Genomic DNA, 13,742 nt, shown 5'->3' with positions numbered 1-13,742 from the left:
TGCATAAACTTTTGGGATTGACTGTATAGCCAATACATCCTTAAGTGTGTCGATTGTACATAGGCAAAAAGTAGAAGAATGGAAATCGACCTAGCGCAAAAAGAGAACGTGGATCTGTCTAACGGTGAAGGAAGAAAGCGGTCCGCTTTTCGTGGCCGAGAAACCGCGAGGCGACGAAATTTGGGGAACGGCCCCATCCCGGACGAGAAAAGAAAATCGAGCGGACTCGGCCCGCCGATTCCGGCTGGGCACATTTCACTAGGAGGAGAAAGTCCGTTGCCGAAAGTTGTTCTCCGCGTGGCCTGGCCCGTTGCCGAACGTCCGATTCTACTCTGAACGCCGCGCCGTTCCTTATTTCACTTCCCCGTCGTTAAAGCTAAATCCGCCGTTCTTCAAATTTCTCTAGTCGCTTTTGAACAATAAGAATTGTAAGTTATAAATTGTAGTACTAATTGCACGTCGTATATAAAATGATACATGTCCGCAATTTCCTATCCTTCGAGAAAAACTGTTATAACCGCGTTTAATTCCTTGGCAAACTACAACATTATGTTTGATTTCATCTGCCCATGTCGTCAAGACGTTCTCGACGTTACGAGAGCACGTGCTCTGGGTGTACGTAGTTCCTTTAATCGTCAGGTGCCGGTAAAACACGCGGAACGTAAACGACGGGAACATCTGCTCGTCAGCTGTGAAATTATTAAGTCCCGAGCCGAGCCAAAAGGAAAGTCGTAATCCTTCTCGTCCGCGGGACACGCGATTCTACGAGCCACCGATTCGTGGCCAGGAAAGTGTGAATGAATACATCTAAAAACGAACTCGACTCGGGACCAAGCATGCTTCACGGTGTGCGATACTATTTTTAACCGTACTGCCTCTGTTCCACTTTCGGCCGTGTACGAAAATTGCTTTCTCTTTTGTCCAGCCAGATATTTTTAAACGATTCTATTTCGACGACTGAGTATTGTTAAGGAACGCGATTGTGAAGGAAATTGAAGAATTATATTCTTGGTCCGGTACTCTCTATTTAAAACCTTCCGAGAAAGCGAACTTGTTCTCTTAAGTCAATTACTTTCGAAGAAAATACTCTTCCTCGAAAGGTTCCTCGCTTTTTCCAAAGCAGCAATTAAACGTTATCACTGGGCGTGACCGTCTCCTCAGACAATTATTTCTCAATATCTAAAAAGAGAAACAGTTTTGAAAATACAGCTACGAGTTTTGCAACGAGCATCGTTCCAGGCTCGCCCGTTAATTATGTAATTATACGAAAGGCAGGTATCAAAAGATGGAATCTTTTTCCACTGTTGCGTTTCCTAATGAAAAATCCTACGCAGCCACGCACAGATTTACGTAACGATCCAGATCAATACTTCGACGTGCAATAAGCACCGACCGACTTTCGATAATTGAGCCTATCGATTCACCGTCACCTCGGTAATCGTAATCGGACAAAAGAAGGAGAAACCGACTCGCGAGAACAGGCGACTATCGTCCGCCCCGATCTCGCGAATTCCCTCGCTTAACGAATTGTACCGCGGCAATCGACGTATCTTTTAATCGATTACGTAAACAAACTCGGGGCGGAGAAAATCATTTTCCAAACCAGACTGAAACCGTTTATATAATAAAATTATTATTCATCTTTATCGCTCGGCTCGTGACACGATTCTTTTTTTATTTATTCCTTTCCGATTCAAACGGTGATTGATTATAATTATAAGCCTCCGTACGACACAGCCAGATCCCATTAACGAGTTTACCTCGGGCTCTGCGTAACGAGCCATTATCGCGATTACGCCGGGAAAAAAATTGATCGTCTCTCCCTACATACACTGCCGATCAAAAGTTTCCGTCGCCCTTCACTCACAGACATTTTCAATAAACAATATCAATACTGAATTCGAAGTCGAGAGTTTTGCATAAAAAAAAATGATCGTTCTTCAACAAACGATGAATCACGTAATTTTACGATTTCGAATCGTCGTAGCTAGATAAATATCTTCCACAATATCAATTTGCCAATTGAATTTTTGCAAAACTGAATGTAAATCATTTACTCTTATTAGATCGCTGATTTACAGAAAATTCATAAACTAAACTATATACATGAGGTATCATTAAAAGTCCCTTTTATATTATATACAGGGTGAATCACGAATCGTGATCAGTACAGATTATTCTGTTACTAACTGTCCAATCGCAAATGTTTTTATCAGGTATAACACACATTATGTTATGATATTTTCCGAATTTATCTGGAAATCCTCTGACAGATAGGCGTAAAAAAATTATAGTGACCTTGAAAAATCATGGAAAAGAGAGTTCACGAAAATTTGTGTATAATCACGTGAAAACTCTCTTGAAACCATGCTGTACCTGATAAAAACATTCTCGATCAAACTGTTAATATTAATAACAAAATAATCTCTACTGATCACGATTCGTGGTTTTCATCCTGTATGTGAATTACAAGTCTTCTATTTGATATAAAAAAAAATCTACGTGTGAAACTTTTGAAAACAAGTGTACGACTATTTGGTGTAGCCCGTCTTCCTGACCTTTTCGCACGCAAAAATGATCGTTTCTCGCCTCCGACTGACCATCCTCTGTTCATTAGCTCCGATTATGCCTAGACCGAGCCAATTACGCGACGAACGATAGAATCCTTTATGCGATTCTCCCTCATTACAGAGATTCAAGGAATTAAACCGAGTACGAAATAAAAAAAAGATGACTAGCAGATAAGAAAGCAAGGAAGTTAAAATAATGAACTTGCGATGAGATGACCGATGATCACGGGAGAGAGTCGAGCGTCACGATTCCAACTGAAATTTGTTCGATCCGAAGAGACGATTAACCTTTCCTTAACCAAATTAAAAGAAAATATATTTGAGCTACGTCGAAGACAAATTGCTCGATAGGATCATCAATATTTAACTCGATGGAAAGATAAATTAACTAGAAGCCATTAATATCGTCGGGGCGCGACTCTTGGCAGAGCGTCCGCGTCTGATGAATGAAATTAAGATAGTATCATTCGCGTTTCGCGATTTGATTCGATGCCAGGCGCACGGTTTCGAGGATAAGAAGACGTCCGCCTGGTACGAAAGCCGACGGTACGACGACGCGTTCATTCGAATTTAACGAGCGGTTTTCGCTGGAAACACGTACATATTTCCAGACTGACACCAAGCCCGTACCTCTCGCACCCTGTCATTTAACTGATTTTCCATCGACGGGGCGGCGTATATAATTACATCCCGATAATAATAATAATAACGATAATAACGTACGCGGTACGCGTTTCCCATTCGCCTCCGATCGTTTCATCGATCAATAATGTTTATCTAAGCATACAAGAATATGCGTGTCGAGGGCGGTTATTTTTTATTTGTTTGCTTTTCATCGAGATCGGACTGGCAGCCAGACGTTTCGATGAAAATCGCTGGGAACGCGTTACGTCTCATTACTGCTCGCTGTACCCTTTGGTTACCCTTTGAATACCAAACAACCTGTTACTATTCGCATTGAATTCGAGACAAAACCCGGGGATTTGTTAATATTTCCGCGATCGATCGCAACGCGAAATCATGGAACGTCTCGGCTCGAGCTACCTACCGGATGATAGATTGAAAGACGGGAGAAAGAAGCTGAGAGATTTCTTCGATGACTGACGGGATCCTTTGTACGTGACTCTAAATACCCTTTGTCAGCAGGAAGTCAAAGGTTCCCGCGAGAAATTCATGAAATAGCTGACTACGGATCCACCGTTCAACCTTTAGACCCCCGGAAATCCGAAATATAGACTCAACGATTGATGAGTACTTCGCGTGGCGTGTTATATGTGACTTTTTAAAAGCGTTTGGTAGAGAAACTTCGTAAATAGAATTCTCATTGAAATCTTAAGGGCCCTTACCAGTGTGAAACTTTAAAAAAATCGAATTTTCTAAAAGATTTAAGGATGTATTGGCCATACAGTCAATCCCAAAAGTTTATGCACTTTAGAAACGGATTTTTTAAAAAGAAATCAGACGTCGGAAGAACATTGCTAATAATAAACAACAACAAAAAATTTTCGATTTTTCCGAGATTTTTCCAATGGCCCTTCAATTTCTTCCAAATTTTCGTTTTTGGCCAATAACTCTCAAACCGTTGGACATACGGAAAAATTGCATGTGACCTTTCTTGTAGAGGACGACGAGATCTACAATTTCTGTATAAAAGCTTTTCGCTAGTGTCAATAGTTAACGAGTAATTTGCAAAAAACTGTTTTTTCGTTTTTTGTCAATAACTCGTTAAATATTAATGCTAGCGAAAAACTTTTATACAGAAATTATAGATCTCGTCGTCCTCTACAAGAGAGGTCCTATACAATTTTCCCGTAGATTCAACGGTTTGAGAGTTATTGGCCAAAAACGAAAATTTGGAAGAAATTGAAGGGCCATTGGAAAAACTATACTTTTTAGCACGTAGCTATTTATTAATAGCATTATTCTTCCGACGTCTGATTTCTTTTTAATTATAGGAAATGCGTTTTTCTAAGACACATAAACTTTTGGAATTGACTGTATAGCCAATACATCCTTAATATTGTACACTTGTACAGGCGGCATATTTGCAAAACGTCAGTTTCGTCTGATAATGATCAAAAAAGCTAACACGGATACGAATTCGCAGTCCGGTTTTGTTGTTAGAGGAAGGAATCCATGTGCTCCAGATACCGGTATCAGTTTAATTTCTCGATCATTTTTCATCGGGGCAACCGAGTTTGCGTAGCGAAGAAGGGGTCGAGGCTTGGGTGCGAGTCCGGGTTTCCTCTCGACCAGATTATGGTCTCGGCGCGAAATCTGAGACGGAACCGTCGACCGCATGGGATTATCCTTCCATAACGTCAGCCTTAGCGAGGCTGGCCCGTAACACGGCATTGCCACATCTTGCGAGATAAAATGTAAGAGCCGGAGAGACTCGTTGTGCGCGACGCGACGCGATGGTGAAACGAGGATGTATCTGTTCGTTCGATGCGTTCTCCAACGATCTGGAGACGCGCTCGGAGGAGATCGACACAAGCCGAGAAATACGCGTAAAACGATCGTCCAGAACCGGCAGGACGTTCTAACGCGCGTAATCCATGCCATTCGAGACGCAGTTTACCCGAACGAGCATTGCCTCCCTTAGGTCTCGAATGTAAACTGAATCTAAGTCGCAGTTCCCTTGTTTTGCATAAGACCTCAGAAAAACGAATCTCGACTTCAGAAAATCTGAATTTCGTAATTCGATAAACTTTTTGATCGTTGAAACGTCGAGCACTGGACAATGAATTGATGAAGGGACCGAGTAAACAATCGGGCAGGTAGGCAAAACGATTTGCATTATTGAAAAATACTACAGCGTTAGAGGTAATGCATAATTAAAAACGCTTCGCGATAGAGATAGGAATGGAGGCGGCCTGTGCAGCAGGCCTCCTACTTTACTGTAATGGCATGTAACCAATCGACACAGCTTCTCGGCATAGCTGAGCGTACGTTACAAGACGTGTAATTAATAGCTTCGCGGCTTATAAATTATTGACGATGAAACGCGTTGAATTAATATGCATATTAAATAGCTTTTGTCCAACCGACCCCGTGTCCCGTCCGTAATATCCATGAAAATTCTAATCTCATTGAAACTAAATACCATCGTCTATTTTTATATACGTACGACCTCCTCGTTATATGTATTTCTATTAATTATTTAATGTACAACCACAACAGCACACGGGTTAATTTGTTCAAACTCGAAGACTGTTGCTTCGTGGAGATATTAAATGCTAATCTAATATATGTGTATAACTTTGTCTTTAAACCTGGACTGAATTACCATAGTGCGTATGCAGCTTCTAGCTACTTCGACCTAATCAGGTGAACGTTGCACCATCGTCATCGTTCTGACATGAACCGTAATTCGCATTCAACAAACTGATCTACATAAAAAAATTCGATCGTCAATCGCGTTATTAAATTTGCAAATTAGATCTAATTTACTAAGAAACCAAATTAGTCTCCAAGCATAACGCGATCCCATAAAAGCATTTTTCGTTCGTGTGGTAATTCCCGAAATCGTCTCATGCCAGAACGCTGATCAATTCCTACGTGTCGTGAAGGAGAGTAAAAGCGTGAGTGGAAGAATTGAAAAGAAAGAAAGAAACCCATGCAAATGAATACGAGGGTACGAACGTCCCACCGTCGTCCTCGTTCTAGAAATGTGGGAGAAGATTCTAGTGTGGAAAACAACGAGGATCCTCGCGTAGATCGTTCGTAAAAACGAGGGGCGACGGGGGGGGGGGCGTTGCGGCAAACGGGGAGTGTGGATGCAAAAATCAAAAAATAAAAACCCAAGAAATGTATGAGCCGTCGTTTGTCACTTACCCTTCAGAGAGGATGTTATCATGGGGTCACCTGAAAACGATACAAGTACAGTATTTCCGTGAACGTCAATGCATGAGAATGAGACAGATAAATAGATAGATATAAAAAAGAGCGACAGAGAAAAAGAGAAAATCGTGCGACGCGTAAAACAATTGCCGATGCGTGTACATACGTACGCGTATCAGTAATTGCATCGGGCAGAGAATGACAGATCAGAGAAGAGGATATGAAAATGTGTTCGCCTAATCCGTTTTACTATGGATCTGTACGCAGGTTTCTAAGATCGCTGGTGTACCTGATATATCTAATGTGATCACGGTCTTACGACGTCGTTTTCGCGCTGTCAGTAGAAATTGAATGTGCCTAACTTTATACTTTTCGTACCAACTAATTCATGTAATCACTTAATTCCACTACAAGAAATGTTCGATGTAAAACGATCGGAACAACCAAACATTTAATAATTATATATCAACCTAATTTGCCGCCAATTACGCATTTCATTCATTATATAACTGAGCTAGTATATTAAAATAAATTCCTCGGTCAGTTCTCGTTTCGGTTTCATTACCCGGGTTTACCTTTTGCAACGACACTCGCGCTCGCATGATATCGTCATAAATCCTGTAAGTACACCAAAGCGAAAGCGAGGGAAAAAATAAGCGAGGAATTCGCGGGGGCGGACTCTTTAAAAAATGTAACAATCAGCGACTCGAATCAAACTGTGTACACGTCGTCCTGAATATGAAGGAGAGCAAAAACCGGACAAAGAGAGAGAGAGAGAGGAAGAGAGGAGAGCCGGTGTGGACGCGTGGGCCTAGCCAGGGTTCGGACCTCGGTTGAGATCTCTCGGGGTCAGGGATCAGGATCCCGGCGTAGGGAACAAAAAATACACGAGGAAAATGTTCCTCTCTCGCGAGAGATAGGGTATCTCGCGCATAATACGCAAGTGGGAGTACTCTACGCGGACACGCTTTAGCGAACTGTCTTCGCGAGAAGGGCCCTCCTCTTTGTTCGACCGACCTCGGTGTCTTTTAATCCCCCTCTTTATTAGTCTATGTTTCATCGTCGGTTTCGTGATAAAACGTTAATAATTCCTCTGAACGCTTCTTACGAGTATTTTCTTAATATTTAATTCATCACGAAAGCTCGTAGGTGTCTGTCCGTGCCATTAAAGAAATGTTCGACTCGCGTTGAAATCATCGTTTCGATAAGAAGATTGCTATTTATCAGCCGGTACCGATAAACGGCGTAATAACGATAGAGATAATAAGAATCGAAAGAAAACGGCTACCGTGATCAGGCAGGCACCGGGATGAATAACGTTCGGTTGATTAGAGAGAATGATATTGGCAGAAGCTCCGTCTCTCTTCCCCGGAATACGTAAAGCTATTCACTGTCAGGATGCAATTACACCACGGCTCACGGTGCCTAGCAACGCTAACTAGCCGCGGTTTCGCGTTAATCGTGAATATGAGTTATCATACATAGGTTTCTCCGCAACTAACGTTCCAATAAACGGCTATATTTATTCCTCTCAATGCCGCGGAAACGGGCAAGATATAATCAATATAAATAATCTTCTAGGAATTTCAAGACTTTCTTTAATTAACCATTTCTCCCACAAATTGCTCACCACTCGAATATTTATAAGCAGGATATTTCATTTACACGGATCCAATTTAAATTGAGAGAAAATGTATTTTTAACACATAAGATTAAAGAGTTATTAATAATCCTTGCTATGAGATAATAATTTCTGAGATTAATTCCCGAACTGGTTATTCGGCCAAGAATCCTTGGACCATCCATTCATCAAATCAATGACTAGCAAAAATTCCTTGAGACATTTTTTCATAAAACTCCTGACACGTCTTGCAAAGGAAAGATGGGAATTAATTATGGGTATGGGAAAGGGGAATCGCGAATTTCGTGGTATCATCAGTTCGGGATTATTCTCGATTAAGGGGTCATCGTTCGAGGAAAATCGCACCTCGGCTCCTCTGGGCAGGTCACGAGGCTGCATCGGTGCGTGCATCTACGGCTTGCACATGCGACTCGAGGCAGCGCGTGTGGGCCGAGAGCTGATCTTCCGGTGGGATTTCGCATCTCGCGATGACTCACCGCGTCTTCGTACTGTGAATCGTTTTGTTACTATTCCGAACGCTTAACAATCTACTCGAAAATTGTTGGTAGCCATGATCGAACAATCGCTCGTGCGAATCAGTAAACCTTTGAATATCTTTCAATCCCGAAGTCCCATGATTAACATGATACAAAAGGGCTGAAAGGGACTCATTGCTATTTGTGATTATTCACAAGATTTACCGGAGCCGAACGATTCTCTCAGGGAAGGATCGGTTTGAAAGCGAATATCGGCTTCACCTGGCAATGAATCCTTGATCGGGAGGTAGGCGTGTTGCGGGGATGAAAAGATCGCGCGGTTGGAAAAAGAGGTGGAAACTCGGAAAACGTGGAACGAATCAAACGAGACAGAAGGAGACTCGAGGTTCACCTCGGATTCATGGGTGGGAGATGGAAAAGTGGGAGAGGAAACGCAAGGAGGAAATCGATTATTCGCGTATCCTGCGATCCTACGCTGCTGGAAATCAACGATCGAGTCTCGCCGCGTTATCCTGAAACGTTGCATTATCCTCCGCAACGAAACGGAACGCGCAGCCTTGAGGAGATGCAAACATGTCAGAATTACTACGTTCCTGATAAGAAAACCAAAAACTATCCTAAATACCAATAGGTTCTATCCGAGAAACCGATTGATAAATCGATTAATAAAATCAAGGAGCCATTAGATGCGTCGCCGATGGAACGCAATAGAAAATCACTTTGTTAATTCATAGATGCTCAATTTTGTCGGTATTTTATATCCAGACATGCAATTGTTCTTATAAGCAGACTGCGAATTTTATAAGAATTTTCTAAACCTGGCTTTTCTTTAAAATCCGAATGCAAAGAATCTAATGAAAAATTTCGAACGGCCTGCCACGTTGCGCAACTATCTTTATATGTACTGACGATTCTTTATTAATATCATAGTTGTGACACGGTGGAACTAATTGACGCCGGCGCGTCTTCGAAATCGCGTTGACGATACAAGTGATTTGTGTATGGCACGTGAATTTAGTGAAATAATTCTTTTTCTTATTCTTGTAATTACTATTCGCGTGTCCTGCTCGCAAGACCGAACGACTTCCGGTGTTCATGGGAATTTTCCTCGCGCTGCTCAAGGTCTTGCTACTTTACACGGTTTCCAATTTTCCTCTCGCTGCCTTTTCCACATACAAGGTTTAAATGCTGACTCGTTTTAACCCAATAAATCAATAAGATCGCCAAATCCTTTTATTGTTTAGAAACCAATTGAACGTTACCAAGTAAAATTTTTTCATCCAAAATCATTGTCCTTCCGACATCTGATTTCTTTTTAATTATAGGAAATGCTTTTTTCTAAATTACATAAACTTTTGGGATTGACTGTATAGCCAATACATCCTTAATAAGGTCGAGTCCCTTACGCTTGGTAAGTAAAATCATGTTCGGATATAGAATCAGAAGCAATTTGCCGAAGGTGATAAAAATGTATTCGCTTTTATACATGGATAGTGACCAGAAGAGTGATTTGAATAAAAGGATGGCCAGTGAAAGACAGTGGAAATGGCGAGCGATTAGATACGGTTTTCATGTACCGTCGCTCCGGATGATGGACGTCGCTGTTTATTTCATCGCCGGGATTATCGTGAATTTCCATGAAAGAAAAATAACGCGCATGCATCGGTATAACAGTGTCCACCGCGGAAACAGCTCTCCCGGGTTATTGAGACACAATGTGCCCCGCGCGAATACGGAATGTAATATCAGACCATGAAAGAGAATGGATTTTAAAAGTGAGGGATAAATATCCGCAGATATTTCTCATAGTTTACAAATAGAATTTGCAGTCGGCGTCGGTTAGCACGCGTTACCTAACGTCCAACGGATTATGTATTTTGGTACAAAAGCATAACGGTGGCTGCTGCGTAACAATTGTGTAATCGATAATCGCACAAGGGCAGTACAAAGCTCGGTAACGAGCCCCTCAGTCGGTGTACGAACGAATTAACAGCTCTGCGATACCATATTTAGTATCGTTAAATCGTGGCAAGATCAAAGAATCGAGCCCACCGGCTACACGATAATCATTATAATCGAAGGCAATCTTCTGGAAAATGATGATCGTAACCAGTGGATAATGAGACGCTTCCTCCACGGTAGTACTGCCAGCCGTATTAACCAGCTTTATCACTGCTCCATGCTATTTATCATATTTATAAAATATATTATGTATAAAGAGATACGAGTTTGTCCTAAAGATTATCTACAAAATTTTATTCGATTTATTTAAAGGAAGGAACAGGCAAGTTAAATCTCTTACAAATTAATCTTGTAGAAGTATGTCTCTACTTTGCAAGAAACCAGGATTGTCCTAAATTGACGATGTTACGAATGCGTTTTGGAAGGAAAAAATAGCTGGACAATTTTGATTCGACGGGGAGGCGTCAGGATGACACGAGATACGCGATTTTCCCGTAAGAACGTTTGCGTAACCGAGTGTAGGACGGGATACACGCGTGTAATCTGTGGAAGTTACGTATCCACCCGCGGAAAACAAAAATGTCCACGAAAACGACTCGATCGACTCGAGTAAATCCACCCTGTCTGGAAGAGTGTCACGAAGGGATGAACGCACGACGGAGAAGAAGAAGAAGCCTCGAGGACGCAGCCGTCGCTCGAAACGAACGCTGAATTATTCATGGGGGAATCTGTTGCTTTTATTTCGACCAACCCCCCTACTGTCGATTCTCTACTCGGAATTTGTTTTGGAAATAATTCAATGGTAATCGTACGAAATTTTTGCGTATAATCAGAAGACGAGCCTTCGAATGGCGATAGAGAGATATAAAACGGAATTCGTTGATAATTAATTGAGAGACGAATGAAACAAAGAATATTTTTCCAAGAGGGTCTGTGGAGGTATAACTGGAAACGACTAAACAACGACGTGAAATAGAAAGCCTGTTAATAAAAAATGTTTTTCTCAGACACACACTTGGACTACCCAATCTCGTCCTTGGCTTCCGAATACCTATTATCCTATTCGCAACCCTGGAGGATTCGCCGTGAAATTATATAAGCGTGGTCGATCGTCACGCGACGTCAATCACCAAATGGCTCGATCCTTCTCCAAGAATTAATAACGATGGACGAGGTTTAGGCTCTCTTCGGCCATCCTGATTAAAATCCCGTTTGGTACTTCGGACCACCGGTTATACCCCAGAGGATCGCGTTTTTCTTTCATATTAAATTGAACGCCGGCCAAAGAATTCGTTCAATCAAATTCAGAAGGAACCCAATTAATCGCTTCTTTTGATCCCTTCAAATATAGATCGATCGTCTCTTATTTTTATTATTTTCCACTGATTATCCTAAGTACAAACATCGACTATTTGTATTTTAATCAGTGATTCTGCTGCTGACAGATACCGGTCACCGTGGCCGTAGAAAGCCATAGAGAAATGATTTCGATACCTGTTCGGTCATAAGGAGGTCTCCTGGGCGCCGACTGGCTCCTAGCAGGATGAAACTGTTGCTGTTGGTGCAGAGGTGGCGTCTGGGAGGGTTGTAACTGCAGGTGATACTGAGGGGTCGGATAGTGGGTGGACGCATTCGCGGTAGATGCTCCCAACGATTGCTGCTGTTGCTGCTGCTGTTGCTGCTGCTCTGGCTGGTACTGACTCGGCTGGTACTGATTAAGATGACTCTGATGGTGAAAGTGTGGATGCGGACCGTTGGTATGCGGCTGCTGGCCCGTCGACGGACCGTGAGGGTGCGAATGGGAATGCGGTGGGTGCGTGTACGGGCCGCACCAGGTGTAATATTGTTGCCAAGAAGCGGTCGCATCTACACTCGGCATACCGTCTCCTTCTTCGCTCCCCATTCGTGTCGTTGATCGACTCCCTATGCGAGTTTAATCGCGGTCCCACTTCACTCTGACCGTTAGTCCTTCGAAACGTTTCACTCCGTCATTGAGAACTCGACGTTATCTTCGAGTGTGCGTCACCCGATTCTTGGGGTACAAGATTTAAATTGTACTTGACCGGACACTGACACTTCCCAACGGTTTCCCGATGTCAGACGAATTACTGTTTGATCGTTCTAAATTGCGTTGGAGATCGACGGAGAAATTCGAATTTCCATAGACAGTAAAAATATGCGACGGACTAGAAATTTTTTTAGAGAACGAATAAAAAACCTACACACACAAACCTACACATACCAAACGCCGAATTCAAATACAGTTGACGCGAGTGAGTTTACAATTATGATTGAAAATCGGTGTTCTTTTGTAAGAGTGTCATATTGATTTTAACTGGCAAAATCTCGAATCTGCGGGAAAAAATCGCGACACAGCCCTTGCAGCTCCATTATATTATTATTGCACAATGGCCAGAAAAATCCTAATCTAATAATAATTCGATCAACTTTTGGACCAGCAATGAAAACAGCGGAGTTATTTTAGATTCCATTCGTGTCTTATTGGCGCTGACACTCGAAGACGAAGGAACTACTAAATGATTCAGGGCAATATTTCTGCCAGGAATATCATGACAAACTTCCATACTGAATCATGATCAATAGGTTCATCGACAAGTAATAATTCACTGTTCTTTGTTACATAGAAGTGTGACGGGAGATGGAACAATTGTCACAACAATCGATGACCGATTCCTAATCCACTTTATTAACAAACTCCTTCCATGAAAGGAAACAGATTCTCGAAAAAATTCTCTTTCATTCTATCCTAATGGTCACAAATCACTAAGATACTCCGTAACAGAGGAAGCACGGACGAACTAACCGTGCGACGGATGAAGCACGGAAGTCCGAGTCGAGAACGAAACCACCTGAATCCGAGTAAACTAAATCGGCTCATCACGCCACATTGGAATCACACATACGCGGACACCCTCGCGTTTACATGCATGGATACATAAATGCATATACATTATTGCATACATGCACGTTGCCTATTGTATACACAGAGGCGTATACGACGCTTACAGGCGAAGTCAAAACATGTATGTGTAAACGAGAACGTTCCCTTTTCTTAGGTTCCTTGGACAAGAGAGAACGGAGACGTTGCGCAGAGGAACGACAGATAATCTAACAAAAGAATGTATTGCTGTTGAGAGAGTGTTTCACCCGGTGGTTCTCGCGGTTAATCGCGACGCGAGGAAGGATGGACGCGGCGCGCGTAGAGAGCCCGAAGAGGCTCGAGGATGA

The 13,742-nt window shown here is 42.2% G+C and overlaps 1 protein-coding gene across 7 annotated transcripts in view; it reads right to left on the bottom strand.

Moving 5' to 3' along the window:
- The window catches only part of LOC108627852 (thyrotroph embryonic factor), a 53,937-nt gene extending 40,195 nt beyond the window's left edge, over positions 1–13,742 (bottom strand). For 2 of the 7 annotated variants that reach the window (XM_026816002.1, XM_026816005.1), the window contains exons 1-2: positions 11,988–13,742; positions 6,408–6,437 (exon numbers count right to left, since the gene is read on the bottom strand). In XM_026816002.1, coding sequence (XP_026671803.1) covers positions 6,408–6,437; positions 11,988–12,396 — 439 coding nt within the window. In that variant the 5' untranslated portion in view covers positions 12,397–13,742. The remainder of the gene's footprint in view (positions 1–6,407; positions 6,438–11,987) is intronic. The other 5 variants (XM_026816003.1, XM_026816004.1, XM_026816006.1 and 2 more) reach the window with 5 other exon arrangements.

Source organism: Ceratina calcarata, unplaced genomic scaffold, assembly GCF_001652005.2.
Source record: "Ceratina calcarata isolate Rehan_Ccalc_2016 unplaced genomic scaffold, ASM165200v1 scaffold48.2, whole genome shotgun sequence".
In the NCBI taxonomy this organism is placed as follows: Eukaryota; Metazoa; Arthropoda; class Insecta; order Hymenoptera; family Apidae; genus Ceratina; species Ceratina calcarata.
The sequence above is the reverse complement of the archived record's forward strand: the minus strand, read 5'-3'. Positions and strand labels throughout refer to the sequence as shown.